Here is a 20,420-nt window from a genome sequence, read left to right as displayed (position 1 = left end):
AGGGCATGTTTACATGTATCGACTCTCAACAACTGCTGTACCAAAGTTATCAAAAAAATATTATAAACATTCTTAATGTATCTTAATTTCAACTACATCTACAAATACTAACAATATCGGAGTCGAATTTAAATTGAATTTTTGTTGAGAGTTACGTATAGTGTGGCTTTAAGCTTATTTAACCCCTGTGACCTTGAATGGTGATCAAGGTCATTCATTTAAACAAACTTAGTAACCCTTCATCCTAGCATGCCACATCCTCAATATCAGGTCTCTATGCCTCTTAGTTATTGACAAAAATCACTTAAAGATTTTAGTGTCTTTGACCCCTATGACCTTTCAATTAAAAAAAAAACTTAGTAGACCGTCACCCAAGCATGTCACAGGCCAAATGTCAGATCTCTTAGCCTCTTGTAGATAAATGTATTGATAAGAAGTCATTTAAAGCTTTTAGTGTATTTTGCCCCCTTTGATCTCGAATGAATGTCAAGGTCATTTATTTGAACAAACTTTGTAGCACATCATTCCACATCCCAGCATATTTCAACCCCAATACAAGTACCCTGTTTCTTTCGCTTTTTGAGAAGAAGTCGTTTGAATGAAACGTTTGCAGACGAAACACAGTCGTCAAAACACAAGCGACACAGCTTATTTAAAACATGTTGGATTTAATACACATCATGCAAACAAATCAACACACTTCAACAATAAGATTTATCTTAGGATATAAAAAGTTGAGTACTGCAAAAAGATGCTAAATCACCAATTCCTCCACCATGAAATATAGGTTAATTTTTAATCTTGACATAGGTTTGTTGTTCATGGAGATCTGAAATAGTTTCCCGATGTTTTGACGAATGCGGATATAGTTGACTTGAATTTTGTTACTTTTTAAGCACTGATGTTACTATTTTTTAACTTCATAGGGGTATGAAAGAAATTTTGCTTGCAAACTGCAAAGCGGATTCTCACAAAAGTTTGCAAACAAAATTTATTTCATAACCCTATGAAGTTAAAAAATAGTTGCATCAATGCTTATAATTAATCTTTTAGACTATTTGATAACAAAGTACGTTTCCATCGATTTTCCAATGGATTATTTTTTTCAAAATCAATACGCAACGTCAATGTCTCTATTGTGACGTCATGATTACGGCGGATTTTCGCGCCATTTTCATAATTTTTCTTCATAGTATAAGAAAAAAAATAATCTGCCAAAAAGAGAGCTGGATTTAGTATGAAAACAAATAAAAATTAATTATATGCTGATACTCATTATGGATTTCAAAATACCAGAAATATATATATACATAGAGAATGGGAACTCCTTTGTCGACGGCAGAGGCAGAGGTTTATAGGCAGTTTCCCATTGGCTAACTACTTTTAAAAAATATTCGTTTAAACATGATAATTCTGCAGCATTATAAAGTTTAAACATTATATCAGGGTTTGATATGACCAGTTTTTCCTATTAATATGTTTTAATAAATAAACATTTTTACTTTGACATGCAGAGGTACAATCAGAAACCAGAAACATGTATACATAGAGATTGCAAACTCCTCTAATTTTACGATCTGTATGTGCTTAGGGGTTTTTACATAAACTCTTAAATAGTTGGATATAAAAGAATAACTTTGATATGTTGTAAAAGTTCAGTAATTTTCAGATGGTTTGAGTACATTTTTGGATAGAAAAAATAATGTTTTAATTTATTCTGAATTTCAGTAATAAAACAAAACGCACTTCCGGTTTGCATGCCTGGTTTTCGAAAAAAAAACCAGGTAAAATTGCTTATTTTCGTGCTTTCAAAAATCATATTAAATAACATCAATCGGTAAAACTGATCACATCAAACCATGATATAATGTTTAAACTTTGTGTTGATGCAAAAATATCATATTTAAAAGAATACACTTAAAAGAAGTTAGCCAAGGCAAAATGCCTATAAACGGAGGTCCCTCTGCCTGTCAACATAAACAAAGAAGGAGTTTCCAATCTCTATGTATATATGTTTCTGCAGAAACATAGATAAATTGATATAAATATTTAAATCCCTTGTACAATTTACATCTACCGATCGTAAAATGGCGGAGCTGCCAATCTCTCTTATGTATATTTCAGAAAATACCCAGTTAACACCAAAGTTCATGTTTCACAGAAACAAAAAAAAAACACTTCATAAAATCATTGTACAGATACAAAGATATAAAACAGCGCCAAGAGCTTTAGATGTTATGCTTTCTAAATATCTATTCTTTTCTAGCGTTAAACGACGTTAACGTATCATTGCGCTTATAAGGTCATTCTGTCATACGTATACACTACCCTGGTTTTTGATTTACGGAACCTCTATATGTTTCAATATAAATAGTCAAAAGCCTGTTGTCAGTAACTCTGATAGATCATCTGCAGAGTAAAACGAAGGGGAGTAACTCTGATGGATCAATTCTGATAAAGTAAAACGAATTGGCTGATAGATCATTCTGATGGAGTAAAACGAAGAAAATGAGTAACTCTGGTGGAGTAAAACAAAGGGAGTAACTCTGATAGATTATTTTGACTGAGTCAAACGAAGGGGAGTAAATCTGATAGATCATTCTGACGAAGTAAAACGAAAAAGATCGTTGTCAATTTCTGATTGAGTAAAACGAAGGGGGATAACTCTTATAGATCATTCAGATTGGGTAAACGAAGGGGAGTAACTTTGATAAATCATTCTGATTGAGTACAACCAAGGACGTATATGAGAAGGATAAGTCACACTGGGTTTTGGAGAAGTACAAGGCAGGAGCTTTTATGTTTGTGCACTGACCGTGACGTTGGGCGACGACTGATTTTCCTTTGATATCCGCCGGCGCAGCCTTTGATGTAGCTTGCGGGTGCGAGGATTACCGTCTTACTTTCTGAAGCGGGCCGTCATTTCATGAGCTGTCGTATTTTTTAACGAAAATTTAAGACATATCCTCTAAATATTCCGTCCTTAAATCAAGTAATAATCGTTGTGAAATTTAATAGACTTTACATTGGTGTTTCGTTTGACTGGATAAGACAAGTATTTGTTGAGAAAAATGTTTTTATTCCCGGTTCATAGGCGGCTCGCGTGGTGTTTAGTAATGTAAAGAGACAGTCACGAATCCTTCTCACTTATAAATCCTTGGTACAACGAAGCAAAGTAAATTTGATAGATCGTTATAACGGAGTAAAACGAAGGAGAGGAACTCTCATAGATCATTATTACGGAGTTTAAACGAAGGGAAGTAACTCTGATAATACATTCAGACGGAGTAAAACGAAGGGGAGTAACTCTCATAGCTCATTCTGACGGAGTAAAACGAAGGGGAGTAACTCTCATAGCTTATTCTGACGGAGTAAAAAGTCGTTTGGCATAATGACCAGTAATTAAATTGAGAGAGGGATAAAATGATGCGACAATATTTTATTTTGAAAACAAACACATCATTGGTAAATTGTTTGACATAGATACATAAATACGTTTTATTTGTTCATATAACGACGCCCTGCACCTTGATGATATATAACGTACATGTACCCCGTTTAATACACGATAGCAATCATGAGTCTATTTGGGAATAGGTCTAGTTTGATTGCAATAAATTTAATAGATACTCGATTACTCAATCCTGTATATTATGGATGACTTCATGACCGGGAATTCATGTTTTAATCAAAATGACTGTTTCACAAAAAGATAAGTATTCAAAGACATGGCAGGTGAAACCAACATAAAAGAAACATTGTCTAAATAACAGAGGTAAAAATAAATAGACTAGACTTTCAGCACTAGTTTTCAGACAAGTGTTTCTCTATTATGCTTATAAGCTAAACAACATAAATATTGCCGACATATTTTTTTTTTTTTTTTCATTTAAAAAAAAATTACCCTTATACATCAAGAATCACCTCCAAGCCAATGTTATATTTATTTATAACATAACAAAACCAGATAAATCATTTCTCAGTTTTGAAGAATTCTGTGATTATATATAGTATTCGGACTAACTTTTTAAATACCAAAGCTTGAAAAATGCCATTCAACATTTTGTTAGAAAAACAATTAATCAAAATTACGACACAGAATAGAATGTAATATTACCCAATATACCTATAGATCTCAAAGTCATTCTAAATTCTAAAAAAGGAGCTCAATACATATACAATATTTTAATTCAAAACCAAGTTAAACCTACAGCTCAAAATAAATGGAATCAAACTTTTAATATAAATGAAGAAGATTGGAAAAAGATTTATAAACACCCTTTTAAACACATGTACAAGTTCAAAACTTCAATGGTTACAATATAGAATAAATCATAGAATCCTGACTACTAAGACATTTTTACTAAGAATAGGTAAAGCGGATAATAACATGTGTATATTTTGTAGAACTTCTCCCGAAACCATAACACCACATACTATGGGACTGTGATAAAACATCAAATCTGATAGAACAACTGAGAATAGCAATTATTACAAAAAATCTAGGACTTAGATTCAGTAAACAATAATTTATATTTGGCAAGAAAGTTAACAATAAACATTCACATTTTAATTTAAGACCAACTTAATCTTACTTTTAACAAAACAATATATTTATAACTGTAAATGTCTTGAAGCAGATCTTTGTCTAATTGGTTTAAAACACCACATCAAATTTGAACTGAAAGCTCATAAAAATTTTAATAACCAATAGTAATATAAAAAATAAACAACAGGTCTTAACAGAAATACAACTTTGGCTCCAATCTTAAAATTTTAAAACATTAAAAACATATACAAAAACCAGTTAAAAAACTTGTAAAATAAATATTTGACCTAGGTTTGACAGAGGTACCTTGTATGTATGTATGTGTGTCCTGCATCTCTCTGATACTTAACAACGTATATTACCTTAAAATATCAATGTTTGAGAACTTTATCCTCTATAAATTAATCAGTGAGTTTGTTAGTGAAAATGTGTTGTCCATTGATTGATGTATATTATGAGTATACATGACTACTTTTGTATTAACTTAATTAACTCCAACATACATCTTTCATATATGTTTATTGTATGTACAAAGCTTTTGAAAATTGAATACAAAATAAATTTAAAAAAAAGAAAGAGAGTCAAAGTGTGATGTTTCGAATATGTGTCTACGACTGCATTAAAAATATTCACATTTATTTGAACGATCACTACATAAGCGATATGAGATTGACATGTGTACTCATGAGGTTTATTAGTCAGTAACGAAAGATACAGGTTCCTTAATAACACGGATCACACTGAGGAATCGAACCATGACCGCACGAGTGAGATGGAAGGTTGTAACCCATAGAGGCATAAAACCATGTCATTTCGTCTAGATGATTTGTATTGAAAATACTCGGGTAGATTAATAATTAAAATTAAAATAGCATCTTCGTTCATTTGCAGTTTCTTGTAAACTGGGCAAACCTTAACTCTGGATCTACACCTACTAGACCGTATAGACTACACTTGTATGGTGTACGGTTAAAAAGTTAAATAGACAACAAAAAATAGTAAAGGCCACGGTACATGATGTCATGTCACTTGAGACAATACAATATGCAGTGGTGTGTTTATTGGCATTCGTGAGGGCTGAGTGGTGGCCGAAAACACACCTTAAATATCAATGTGAAACGTGTAATAAAACGAATGTTTCCTCTATCACAAAGACCATTAAATTACCATTACTTATTGAAAGAAATAAAAAGATTACGAAGGTAATGTTTAATGTGAAGTTAATATGTTACTTACTTTGGGTAATAAAATGTCGAAACCATCCCTCATTACTATAAGGTCCTGTAATATAAGATGTATATTAATATTGCTCGCTTTCACTTTCATGAAAACTTTCTGAGAAAAAATCGTTTCAAGTAAATCAATTCTGAGTATCTCGATTAGAAATATATATTCTATTAGCAAATATATTGCGACAATATCTTTGGAGAAATGGGATATTTCAATATGATATAGTAGTCTGTGTAATAACGTAACAAAGTTATTTTGAGATTTTGAAAATACATACAGTGTTATCCCCCACATAGGCGGAAGTGGCACCCAGATGTATTATGGGTAATGCAGAAGGACAGCACGCACCGAATGTATGAACGTGCGCCATGACGTCATGTCGTACTCGCTTTTCCTCTTGTGTTGCTCTTTCGAAGTCGATATTGTTGATGTTTTGTTCCATTTGTGAAATCTGCTCCTCTGTAATATCTAGACCCAAATGCTGAAGACAGATTGTTAAAATGTTTGAGAAATTACATTGTACACACATACATACTGTATGGCCAAAGATGGTTCAAATTTTTCTTACAATACTGTAGGGCGGTCATATTTAGAATGAAAATGCTGAAATGTCAAATATAAAACGTATAAAAATGGAAAGACTATGAACAGACATTACTTTCGAAATGTTCAGTAAATGTATTCATATGCAATGATATTTGGTAACTATACCAAACATACAAGACAGTCGTTGCAATATTTAGATCTTACGCATATGTGTATATCCTACGATTTTATCCATCGCTTTTTAAAATGGAATAAATCCCGCCTTTATGCTGATGCAGGGAGTTGTAATACTCTATCAGATTCAAAGTAAAGCTAGTGATAGTTTTGTTATAAAAATCAATTTCGGTTATTGATGAAATGACGACATCTTGTTATATATGGGAGCCTTTCGTTCAGGCATACTATAAAAATATTGATCTTCAATAATGATATAAATATTATAGTTCATGTTACGCCAATGAAATCACACTCAAAAACTATCCAATTATAGAGAATTTTAATTTATATGCAGAGATAGGAAAACATTTATCGATTTCAACTTTCATCATAAAATATATGAAATGGGCTTAAATGTAAATTCAATCGGCTAAAAATAGGCTCTTTGGCACAGGATTGGTTAACAATTTATGAAACAGTATATGAGTTTGTCACCAACATCACGTCCCATAATAGTAGCACCAAGAGTTTTAATTTCATTTGTAGCATCAATTTCATTGGCTTTGGTACATTTTTGGGTTGATAATTTAAATTTCTAAGCATGCGTCTGAGATTTGAAAACAACATAATAAAGCAACATGTTTCAAGACACCCTCTGCAATGCCTACTTGGGGTACACGTAAGGAGTTCGTGGAAAATAGCTCCCACCTGCCAGGTGTAGTTATAGATGTATCAAGGATGTAGATTCTTGAAATGCTATATTTTTAAATCTCAGTTCAAAACTTTTTATCTTTTATTGTCACATTAAATGTGTTTTAATCATTACCTCGGTGTCCATATTGACAGTCATACCACGGTAAGCAACACAAGAAGATGGCAAAAGCTAACGTATTTTGTGTTTTGAGGAATCATATGTCAGGTGCAATGTTCATATTCATAAGACGAATAAAAAAGTTTTCAGATGTGAATGACAACATTGTATATGCATTTAACATTAAACATTATAGCCACTTGAACGTTTCCTTTCAAGCTCAAAAACTACCATTGCACTGTACTGCTATATTGTCAAGCAAATTAATTCATTTAAAATCCATATGTGATGTAATTTGAATTTCCAAAGTAATTTGCCATATTTTTACTCTTCTACATTTATTTCTATTAGATGTTATGTAAAACTCACCCTCTCCGCCTTGGCTAACCATGTCCAAAGTTTTCTCCACGTTGTAAACTTCTTCATTTCGCTGAAGTTGTACGCCATTTCTGGACCAGCATACCGGGACACGAGAGGAGACCGGTATTTAAGATGTTCTGAAGGCACATTGTTCAAGTCTAGTGGAGAAACATTGACATCCACTTTACTGATATTTGAAAGTCGACTACCATAATTCTGACGATTTCTCGGAGAATCCATTAATTCTGGTAATGTTGCAATATTCCAAAGGTACCTGTGGCATTAGATACACGTAATGTATTTGCACCCGGTATAGCTATCCTTGTTAGGCCGGATATATTGCTCCGTGCTCGGTTAATAAATTATTGATCACCCTGTCACTTGTAATCAGCATAACGCCGTATATCTCTCTCCCCATGGGAAACGTTTCCGCTGACATTGTGGTGAAAAGCAAACCTCTACTCTCTACACAATGATATAATTCCAAATCGCCAAAGAGTAAACAATCTAATTTCTTGGCGTCCATACAATAATTTAAATTTCGTTATAATGATATGCTTCATTGACTATGCTTAAGCTGGAAACGTCATAGATTGGGTAAACCAATTTACTTACCACCCGTAACAAACCTTGTCACGTTCATTTATTATACAGAGGCATTGAACCATGTCAACAATCCCAATTAAGGATTAATTTGTAAATTCACTATTTACTTAATGTTAGGCGAACCTATCCATTCTACAATATGTATAGATGAGAAGTATTACCTATAGTGTTGGAAATGTGATAAAGCATTACGGTGTCCACAAGAGAACAGCATGTGTGTTGAAAGATAGGTTAATCATCAATACTGTATAGTGAGATCACATGGATGTAACATGTGGATGTCATATTGGTTTTTGGTTGTACTTTTTACTTTGTTTCCTTAAATATGATGTCGTACATTCACGTGACAGCATAATACCGTGATTCCTGATTGGCAACACCCATTTGAGTGTACTATTTGCACAACTAGTTGCCGGGGCAAGCAAGGGGAAATATTGACACAGTGGCGCGCGAATTGTAACGTGAAATGTATTGTGACGCGTCCACCATTACATGACGTCATTGATATACCGTGGCAGCTTCGACCGCAAGACGTCCCAGATGGCGTACAGGCTGACTGCTGTTGTGGGGGCATAGAAGCAAATGTTGCTTTTCTACCGAAGAGGCAGTTCACTTCTTATTCCTATTTGCGTAGTGATCTCCATGAAGGCTGAACTCTACCCAGTTTTATTAGAAACGCAAATTGTCTTCGACCAAATTCGCAATATGTTGTACTTTTAATGTAACAAACGTGGTGTGGAAATGAAGTATAGCGTTGCGAGATGTCGCTTGACGTGCTTTTTGTGACGATGACCTATGAAAACGGGTTCTCATTGTGTCTGAGAGTGGTGAGGTGTACTATAAAACCATTATGGCTCATGGGTGGAGGTAGGGGCTGGAATAGATGCCCGAAGCGAACCACGGCGAAGGGAGCACTATCCGCCTCATAATCGAAACAATACTGTGATGCAATAGTGCCACTGCTTCCTCAACCACTCCGGTCCTGTTAACTAGATCTACTCAAAAAAAAAAGAAGTAGAACAAATACAAAAAAAAATAAAACCATCACTCTGTCCTATTCTACCAGTACCTAAGTTTCAATTTCGATGCTCAATTATTTTTACACCTTGGCACAAATAGGCTTCCGTGATCGCGGTTAAATCTTGCACACCAATAAACGCGCTATTGCGAAAAGCCTTTAATACAACATAAGATCGTTTCGTGCAATCCACTAGTTTGTTAAAATAAAAACCTATTTCGTGTTTGGTTTGATGGAAGTCTTCCGTTGTTTGTTTTTGTCAGGATAGTGAAAACAAAATGACAAAATATGCAGATGTTCGATATTTTGCATTTTCCGCTGCTTCCTGTATAATCGTTATATCGTGGCAATAAACTGAAAGCCGACATGGTACTATAACCCTTTTCGTTGACTTTTTCGCACTTGTTTGGCTCCATACTGTGATGAATTATTTACATGTGTACAGCATACAATATATTTTAGCTTGTCATAGGCATAAATCTAAATGCGTATAATTTCCTGTTGAAAATGATGTGTTTTTCTACAAATATCGATCTTAAATTTCCTAAAAAAAGTTTTTGATGACTGTGGGTCGCTCATCAATGGCATACCTAAATGTGTTATGGAATATCATTCTAACTTTGATATGGAGATCACAGCGGTTTTGTGTAGATAACAACCGGTGTTTCCTGATTCAGTTATAGCAAGGTCATGCTTCAAGTATTGTGCTGTTTTAGCTCTCCGACGTCACGACCATTTTCTGGGGAGTCTGGTTAACTTACAAAAACATAAAAAATACAAACAAATACAACTCATTTACGAATTACACAAGTCCAAAATTAAGATATATTAGATGGCATTATCAAATAAGTAATTTGACACATTCCTAATCTTTTTCAAGATAATTTTCAGTAAAGGTAGACGTAATTGAAGATGAACGGATCAGTCACAATAAGCAGACGACACTTACCGATAGTAGGATGACCATTCATTTCTCAAAACCTAATCAATATGTACGTAAATTGCTGTTGGAACCAGGTAAATTATTGTGTTCTTGATGCCAATACATTTTTAATAACAAGCAAATTTAATTTACATCCGGCAGGGCCTTGCAATTTTGTTATACTCTCTGAATAATCAGCATGAACATTAAAAATATGTTATACATAATTAAGCTTGTATGACAAAACGAGATCAGGTATATGGTTCGCGGTTACATGCCGGAATGTAGAAGTAAGGAGAACAACAAGCGAAATGTTAATAAAGGTAAACAGAAAAAAAAATTAATTTTTTTAGACATTGAAAAAGAATAAACAGTTATATTGATAAAAACGTTTTCGGGACAAAATTATAAGTAATATATATGGGTTCTAGTATAGTCTGTTGAATTGACACTAAGGTTAAGTGTCATCGTCATCGGAATTTGCATATTTCAGTGATAAAGACAGGAAGCATGCACATCGTCTGTGGTATTGATGAACGTGTCTGTTTTGTATCAAGAATTGAATGTAATATCTTTTTATATAGTAGGCTAACCACTGAGGTGCTTGAAGCATGATCATATGGAGGACAGGCGTCAAGGCGAAACTAACGGTCCGCGTGATATGAGGAGGTATGGACATCCGTCATAGAGACATCGAACGAAGAAGCTGCAGCAAGGAAAGTAGGATAAAAGAGGAAATATTCAAGGAACTTACTATTCAAATTATAACCACTAGGGAGGAGCTAGATTCAGATTTATAGATTTCTAGACCCAAGTTGAAGATATAGTCCTTTAGTATCGCCACAAAAACATCCAAGTTGATAACACATTTTCTTGGTGTAACTAAATACATTTGCTTCTTCATAAACCGGATGTGTTTTTTCTGAAATCATATACGATAGAATAGATATATATAACTAGATACCGATCGTCTTATATTCAAAATGTTAGATTAGAAAGCATTTTGGAGCATGCGCTTGAAATTTTGTGTCGATGTATTATACGACAGTTTAGAGTTTCGGTACTCAATTGTAATTTTTGCGAAATTAATTAATGTTAATTATTAAGTGCAATGTTAGTTTTGCATTTTTCAGGAGTTAGAAAAGGGGTACTGTTAACTTGTCGCCATGATTTTTCAAACATATTAAAGCCGCAAAAATAACTTGGTTTTGTATATAAAGCGTTAATAGAAACTTCACGGAAGATTCCCTGTCAACTGTTCATTTACAATTTTATAAGTTATGATTAAATGATCAATCTATATAAAGCAATGAATTTTTGTTATGTATACTTTACATCTACATACGATGTAATAGGAAGAACCACTAAATTTCATGTTTAATATATAAGAAAAACGGCTTGAAATTTGTAAAAATCAGTTTAATTTAAACATCTTAGCATGTGAATGTTACGCCAATATACTCTAACAACATGTACATATAAATCACTCCGTTATATGACCTTCACACGACCTTTACAAATCGTTTCACACCAAACTCCATACAAACTCTCACAAGACAATCACTCGCTCAATTAAATACATCTGTACACAATATAATGTCAGTACAATAAATGTGCGTTTCATTTTTTTTCATACTTGTAGCTTCAGTTTTAATTTTAAAAAAGTAATAGTCACGTGTCTTTTCCGTATATTGCTTATGATATCAGTATATTTATATAGCATAAATTTGAATGGAAATATCTTCTTATAAGAAAACATGCGCAACACTGATATTACACGGAATCACATTCAAATTGCCGAGTTCCAATTCATTGTTCGTGAACTTCAGAAAATGAACATATACTAATTGTGAATTCAATATTAATTTAACTATTTTCAGTATGACTTTAATAAGTTTACAACCATAATTTCCAAATACCTCGAGAGGCTTACATAAACAGACCAAACAGCGTTACATTATATAAATATCCAACAAAAAATAAAATTAAGAAGTAAATAAGCATTTATTAGAGGAAGTAAAAACTCCTACTTGTGTAACCAATTTTACAGTTCAACATTGATCATTGCCTCTTCTTGTATAATCTTTTCCCTTCACGCCTCACTTGTATAAATTACATGTTCCCATATTTCGCACTTTCTCTAATTAGCATACACGCGTAAACGACGATGCACAGCAAAAACCAGATATCTTATATAACTCTAATGCTGACTATTAAACAAATATACAGTTATTAACATAATGTCGGGTTAAGGTGAAAGATGGTACGCAGTATAATATACAACACATATATATAAAATATTTATATATCACAAAAATATATTCATTCAGATAACTGCGTGAAATGACAAAGGATTTATACACCGCTTTTAGAAATTTTCCGTATATATGTTAACCTGACCGAAGAATTTTTTTTCCTAATTTATCAATATTTTTTTTTTCAAATGGTGATCAACGTACATGTACATACACTAAACTTATTTAGAGTAGTTCCTAGAAGATATACCCGAAGTAAGTAGGAATGCCGTAAAGTTATATCATTGTTGCAATCAGGAATATGAATACTATCCTTCGAAACCAGAAATATAAATTTCGACCAAAATTACCGTAAAATCAACTTAGACTGAAAAGGACATTGCATAGGTACTAGAAACAATGTAAATGAACGAATACAACGCTATTAGAATGATCGAGAATATACTAAGATAGTATTATATATTGTCACCAGCTGTCAAAAAGACTTTGCCACTTTTTTTACTTTCATAGTTAATGAGCCGGTAGTTGTCAATGGAAGCCCGTATATATATATATATACAAAATAACATCATACAAGTTCACATTATGTTTTCATAACCATACAATTACATAACCAACACAAAACAATTCCACAATGTACAATACGATAGTATATCAAACGTACAAATAGGACTTAAATAAATACAATGCATGATCACAATAAACTTCTTTTAAATGGACTTTAAATCTACATGATTGTGGAACACAGTCATTCGAACGAGGGGGTCAATAAATCGCAGAATACCAGTTAAGGTCATGACTAACGGTCACCGGAAAACCCTATGATGAGGTTGTAGAAATTCCAAAAATGTCAAATATATTTACTCAAAATTGCGATCTTTCATTTTTCAATAAAACGTACACTATTTCAATTCACAACATCTTCTGATACAATAACAAAATTTCGCAATGAATTATACATTCTATTTTGTAAAATGCCTTAAATCTATTTTTAGAAGTGTTATTAGTATTCAGTACGCATGTATATCGTCTTCCCCTAATCAAGTACATCGTCTTCCCCTAATCAAGTACACATGTACTTGATATATATACAACTATCAAATGTTTCCAAAATAAATTTGTAATTAATCAAAAAATTTCAACGCAAAATCTAGTTCAAGCAAATTTAAGGATTATGGGAAAACGAATCGTACAAAATGTTGTATGAAATCATTTGTTCTTCCAGTGTTCAACCATAAGCGACAATTTCTGAACAGTTTAAACATTTGTGGCTGTAATATGAGCAGTAGATAGAACAATCTGAATATCTAAATTATGAATGATGGCAATGACTGACGTAGTTATGGAAACACAGCAAATATTCCACGACTCTCGTAAAGACATAATCAAATGATGATGGACTGGACGGAGAAACCAATGACTATATTTCATCCAACGAAAATACAGACAGACCTATGTACACTTTTCCAAACTGGACATGTGTTTCCAGTATGACATCCACAGGTAAGGTTGGCAAATTTACGCAAAATAAAATTACAATCACACTGTCAATGTTTAAGCACCAAAAAAGAAAAAAAATAATTAGACACCTAGTTGAAAATAGTATTGGATATCAACGAGTGCAAGTTGAGGCATTTCTTTGGTTGAGAATTTCCAACATTAGCATTAATAGCTTTTGATAATGTCACTATTTCACAAGTTATGTATTTGGGATGAGCAGACGTCCACTGGATGAAGTGTATCATCGAGTAAAGCTAGATATAATTATAGATACAGATCATAAATAAATACAAAATCTCAACCAGTCATCTCATTCAAACACACATTTTAGGTACACGCGTACCTGGTCAGAACATACTCTGTATGATCCATACACATACAGCACACACGTGCATCTCGTACACGGAACGATACAATTTAGCTGTACAGTAACACAGTTTTCTATATCATATGGTCATCAGAATTTGGTGTCTGATGTGGATTATATCCGGCAGCTGTAATCTATATTGATCTAGCTGTAGAAGGATAAGTGCTAAATCGCTATACTACATGTACATATGTTACTAATATATAGTAGTACAAATAAAACTAAAACAATGACGTTCATCTCTAATTAAGTATAGCATAATTTATGTCATTTCAAAAAGGTTAACTTAATCATAAAATAAACACCAAAGAGGATTTGCGTTTGTGCGTCTTTATGTTATAAATAACAATATTGGCCTTTTTGTTATTATTATAACTATCTTATATCAATTATATGTTAATACTTTGTCTTTCGATGCATTAATATCAGTATCAGTAGACAATGTTGTAAGTGAAATAGCTTATGATAAAGATATAACTCAAAATAGAATAATTCTACAAACCAGTTTTGGCCAAAATTGTAAAATTCATGAATTCTGTAGTATTTGTTAACTACTTGACAAAATAACCGAATTTCCAGCACCCAAACTACACAAAATACATAATTGTTATATATTCTTGATTATTATTTTGCCCATTTTGTTATTTTTCTTTAATGTTTATACAACGTAATGAGTGTTAATTACCTTAATAAACTTTACATTAGAAAGAATTGGTGACCTTTTGTTAATACACAAATTCATATCAAATGAAATCTCTAGTGCTTTTTTCTGTCATTTAAATTAAAATCTAAAGTACGCGATTTACAATGTAAAATTTATTGAACACAACGGTAAATGTCAAAATGATGAAAACAATGAAAATAATATAAGAAATAAATACGTGTCTTTCAAAAACAAAACTACAAAAATAACTGACAACAACAATATATATTCAACAGCAGCATATATGGTAACCATATTGTTTTTTCCTTATCTTAATTTCGCGATCATTTCACGTCATTGATGGAGATTCATTTCTCCCTTTCTAGTTACAAATCTGGGTATTCATGTCAGTATGAATAAAAAAAAATATTACACTACCTATGATTGCAGGTTTAATTGCAGCAATTTATCTTTTGAAAAACCCTATCCAGCATGCTAGAAATAATGATATACCAAAATAAAACATTCGGATACTAACAGAGTGAAACGAAGGGAAGTAACTCTGTTAAATAAAAGGGAAATATGATGGTTTACAGTGAATCAACTAAAGTGCATTAAATTTTCCAATTCATAAATACATAATTTTTTTTTTTTTTATAAAAATCTTTTTGATTTCTTCTTTACGTTCTAACTGCACTTTCCTGTTGTTTTTACATGTTGCTCCCTCTATATCAATTCAATATTGCAGTGTGGAGCTCATTCCTTATCACAGTTTATTTTAACCTTATTATTGAACTTTAACCATTTCAATGAGTCATCAACATGTACCTTGGTATTGTTGAACAACAATAATTGTACTTGTAATTTGTAGATGTTTGATTATGACAAAATGAAAATGGGTTGGTCAGTGTACATTTTCACACCAGGAAATATTTCTTAAAAGAAAAAAATATAGAACTTATCTCTCGTTCCCATAAGGATACTTGATTTCAACTGAGTGATCTCTAGAAACCACATTATAATACACATTATACTAGTATCCTATTAAAAACTTATTTTCATGAACTTTCACTTTAAACCATTCTTTTAGAAGAATGAAATAACTTTAATTATCAAAATTCATAGAATTGAACCAAAATGCATCTATATAAAAATTAAAACAATTCCCTAACAGCTGAATTACAATTATTCGTAACGTTTTGAATTGATATCATATTTAGTATTGTTGGCTCCATTAGTCATTAAAGGTTTGGCTGCATACGTTTCCTCCTGTTCTCGTCTCTTCCTTCGGAAAAATCCACACTGTAAAGATAAAGGAAATATCCAAGATCAGACAATGGTGCACTTTTAAAAAATTATCATAAAGCTGGCTGTCTTTGCGGGTAAATCAATAATGAAATTTTTTTCAGCGGTTGTACATTTTTGCGATCTGATTGTCAGGGTATATATAATTCACCATTACTCAACATGTCGCGATTCAAATTTTCGTGATCGGAGCAATGACCCGCGAAATCGCGAAAATATCATCCAAGCAAAAATAACTGGCTATTCATTATATCATTTATTGAGATTATTTACACAGTTACAGTACTGAGATGTCACCAAAGAGCATTAAAGAAATGTCTTAGTAAGGGCATGTTTTGTCTAAAAGAACCTGTGTGATCTAACTATCAGGATATATTTAATTCAGTCATTACTCAATACGTCACAGTTAAATTTTTAGCGATTGTATTGATGACCCGCAAAATCTCCAAATGTTACCCTTGGAACATTAAAGGAAATATCTTAGTAAGGGTGTTTGTCTAAAAGAAACTGTGCAACCTTCTTCAAATTTCTGGAATTTTCCATCCCACATCACCCACAATAAAATCATTTACAAAATACAAAAGAAAGGATGGACGGAGAAAAAAACTACTCTATATACTTCTCTTAGCTGTATAATAATATATGCATCAAGATGCTAAAAATAATGTAAAGTATAGACAACTGTTTGTTTTGACTTTTCAAAGTCAGCACATGCTTAACGCATGCGTTTGTATGCACACTCCAAACTCTGAATACCTTTCAGTGTATACAAAAATGAATACTGTTGTTCAAGACTGGAGAAGAGATATCCTGACTTTACTGCCGATAGATAGTTGCCATAGGGACAAAAAGGTTGAATGGGTCACTCAAAACTGACCTTTGGTGGTCAGTTGTGTAGGGTAACAGCTTTTGTGGGTAAATATGCTGGTATGCAAGGTCATCCTTGTAAAACATGCCGCAAATCATATGTGGATGGGGGGAGTGGGGTAATCATTCAAACCATTGTCCTATATATTAATTCATTTTGAATAGACATACATTGATATAGCATTTAAATAAAAGCTGCATAAGCTCACACAATCAAAATAAAAAAAAAAATCCATCAGATATCGCCACTCTCAGAAAAGAACTTTTTTCCTCTTGTACAGATTATTTGCAATAAGATTTGATGCATAGATTATATTCATATTAGGAATTTCAAGTTGATGAAAAAAGTTTTGATTCTTATTCTGTAGAAATATACTGGTTTTTCCACGTTTTGAAAATTTCGATAAATGAATTTCTTAACAGATTTTATCATATTAATGTATTTGATATTCAATAGTGTTCACACTCATTGACTAAAAGAAACTCTTGAATCAGAAATTGTTCTATGAAAACAACAAAACAAACAAAACCGAAATATCAAAACGTTCATCATTGGAATCAATTTCAATTGGTCCCAAATATCATATTCCTGAATAATCTTACTTGCATGGAAAAATCAATGCGCAAACCATAATATGGGAGCCTTTAAAATCGTGCTTATTTCCTAGAAACAATTGGAAATAATTTAACAGCAGGAAACTCATAAAATACTGCTTTTAAGTGTGCTCAGATTAATTAAGCTGCATATTGAGAAGGAATTTAAACTCGGGTACATTAGAAACTCATAATTAGTGAGAAGTAGCAGGTATCGTAACATATTAGAGGGTAATGCATTAGTAGAGTTGAGGCAGATATTAGACAGTAAACAGTTAAAATAGTGATTTCTCTTCCGGTCGTTTCCGTTGGAAGAACCCACACTAGAAAGGAAAAGAAATATTCACGTCATCCAAGAGATCTACAGTTTTTTGGTTTTGAGGTAATCATTCGTCCCAATACTTTCATAATGAAACTGTTTCACTCAAGGCTTCAAATGTGTCTTCTGGGATTAATATAAGAGAGCCAAGCAAGAGCATCCTCGATACTCCAGGGGTTCCGATCACTTACGATCTCTACACCCCTGGACTATCTCATCGTAAAACTGGAGGCAACAGAACAGAACAGGTAATTTAGTCCTTTGATGTACATCAAAAGAACCGTATAACGGTACACTGTGGTTGACTGTGTGGCTTTGAAGTTGGGCGTCGCTCTCTCTGTAGTCTTCAAAGGAAATCTTTGCTGGTCTGTGATTGGTCAAATATTTTCAGCTGAGCTGCCTTCAATTTCACTATGAGATAGTCCAGGGGTGTAGAGATCGTAAGTGATCGGAACCCCTGGAGTATCGAGGATGAGCAAGAGAAGAAAATCTAAAAATTCTTGAAAGACATTTAAACTCTATGTTCTTTACAAAGTTAATTCAGATTAGAAAAGTGTTTAGCTAGTACTTTAATCATGTAGTTTGACTGCTTATTGCCGAGATCGTATTTAGCATACAATAGAAGAAGGGGAGGCAACTCCAATTGAAAATTTGCAATTGTCTATTAACTCTAAAAGTATAATTGAATTCCCTAATGTAGAAGATACCAACATTTTGGCAATAATGAAGAATACAACAACCAGACGAAGACTAAAATCTAGCCTGAGATGGGGATCACATGAACTGTACATGTTTTGTGTATAGTTTAAGTCCACTATATAAATATAAACATAAACACAAGTTCTATGAAGAAAAACTACATTGTATGTAAATTTTAGGCCACCCCGATTCGCCTGATTACGAAGACTGCAGGTTTTGTTTAGCAATAAGAAAGACTTTGACACTCATGGCCAAGAGTGACAGGCCATAATTGGTATATACAGAAAAGTTTGACAGCATCATGGAATATTTGAACCTGAAGAGTTTATGAAGAGAGTCTAGGATTTTTTCCGGCAAAATTCAGGCAAATGAAGAAACAGTTTTTTATTGAATGGTGAATGAAATCCCTGAGTAAGTGTATGAAGAATGACAAAATACATACAGCTTTAAATGTACAACCCTTCCGGGTCAAGAGTGAAGACAACACAAGTACATCAAAGCAATGTAAGTCTTTGATAAAATACTGCATGCACTTATGGATGTTAGGCCCTCACCAAGTCTATGAAGAAAGACTAAAGGCATTACAAAGTGGTATTAGGGCCTAATTTGGACTATGAAAAATGATTACTGACAACATATATCTGTAAATACTACGCCCCGATTCAGCCTATAAATACTACAGACTACATACACTAGTGAAGTTAAGGCCCTGATCAAGCCTATGAAGAATTAAGATAACTACATCCACAAATGTTAGGCCCTGACCATGTATACTTACCCACCACAGTAGAACTATTAATAACAAAAGTAATAGAAGGCCTGCTGACACCGCTACCACGATTACCCAGGATTCCACAGATTTAGGTTGAGGCGCTAATTTTTTGGCATTTACATATGAACCAATCTGAAAGTAATTGTAAATTGTACATCAATAACTGAACACAAATGTTGGTTAGGAGATACGATAGGTGTGATGTCTCCTCTTTAATCTTACAATACTGCAGCTGTATAGTTGTAAAATTTTGCGCTTTACTTCTAGGAACTTATTTACAGGGTTAATTTTCCCGTATCACCCTGTGGCCTTTGAAAGTGTCATTTACTTGACAAGGTGTGCTTAGTAAATCCATGACTTTTGAACAATTTTGCAAGGTATTAAATTTTGCGAATTTGGTAGAATCTGCAAATTTAGCAAAATTGTAACTATACAGTGAAGTACCAAAAATACCTGGAAGTAATCACATTTGACATGTTACAGGTTGGTTCATATTTTTAACAGACCACAGGCCAACATTATTGCTAAACTTTGAACTTAAATAAATAATATCAGGTCTCATATGATTGCATTTCAATTTGAAAGCCTTAGTTATTTGCTCAAAAAGAAAAGGAAATGTTTGACTCTCTTAAATAACTTGCTACATCATATGTGGCAATAGCATAGGTTTAGTTACGACAACTCTAACGCTGTTGTTTGTTGTTTTGATCTCGGTGGAACTGAGATGGTACTCACTTCATACGTGGCTATATTGTAGGTGTCGTTGGATACTCGTATGCTGTATGGCATTTTTCTGACTTCAGCAACAGCCTGGGATGTTATTAGATAAGGTTCACTGGTAAGTCCACTCTGTAATCAAATTAAACTTAATTATCAGTAAATAAGTCTTTATCAGTCCACT

General features: G+C 33.0%; 2 protein-coding genes across 5 annotated transcripts in view; both read right to left on the bottom strand.

The window, feature by feature from the left end:
- Positions 1 to 5,758: 5,758 nt before the first annotated feature.
- On the bottom strand, positions 5,759 to 8,223 carry LOC138316424 (adenylosuccinate lyase-like). Its single transcript, XM_069258118.1, has 3 exons — positions 7,662 to 8,223; positions 6,057 to 6,260; positions 5,759 to 5,830 (listed from the first exon to the last, which is right to left on the bottom strand). The coding sequence occupies exons 1-3, from the start codon at positions 7,890 to 7,892 to the stop codon at positions 5,759 to 5,761; spliced, it is 507 nt and encodes a 168-aa protein (XP_069114219.1). The 5' UTR covers positions 7,893 to 8,223.
- Positions 8,224 to 13,496: 5,273 nt separating this feature from the next.
- The window catches only part of LOC138314373 (integrin alpha-8-like), an 83,352-nt gene continuing 76,428 nt past the window's right edge, over positions 13,497 to 20,420 (bottom strand). For 3 of the 4 annotated variants that reach the window (XM_069254674.1, XM_069254676.1, XM_069254675.1), the window contains 3 exons: positions 20,255 to 20,368; positions 19,526 to 19,651; positions 13,497 to 16,265 (listed from right to left, as the gene is read on the bottom strand). In XM_069254674.1, coding sequence (XP_069110775.1) covers positions 16,149 to 16,265; positions 19,526 to 19,651; positions 20,255 to 20,368 — 357 coding nt within the window. In that variant the 3' untranslated portion in view covers positions 13,497 to 16,148. Of the gene's footprint in view, positions 16,266 to 17,049; positions 18,053 to 19,525; positions 19,652 to 20,254; positions 20,369 to 20,420 lie in introns of those variants that run through there. The other variant, XM_069254677.1, reaches the window with a different exon arrangement.

This window comes from Argopecten irradians, chromosome 2, assembly GCF_041381155.1.
Source record: "Argopecten irradians isolate NY chromosome 2, Ai_NY, whole genome shotgun sequence".
Lineage (NCBI taxonomy): Eukaryota > Metazoa > Mollusca > Bivalvia > Pectinida > Pectinidae > Argopecten > Argopecten irradians.
Note: the sequence above shows the minus strand (reverse complement) of the source record. Positions and strands in the feature narration are given on the sequence as shown.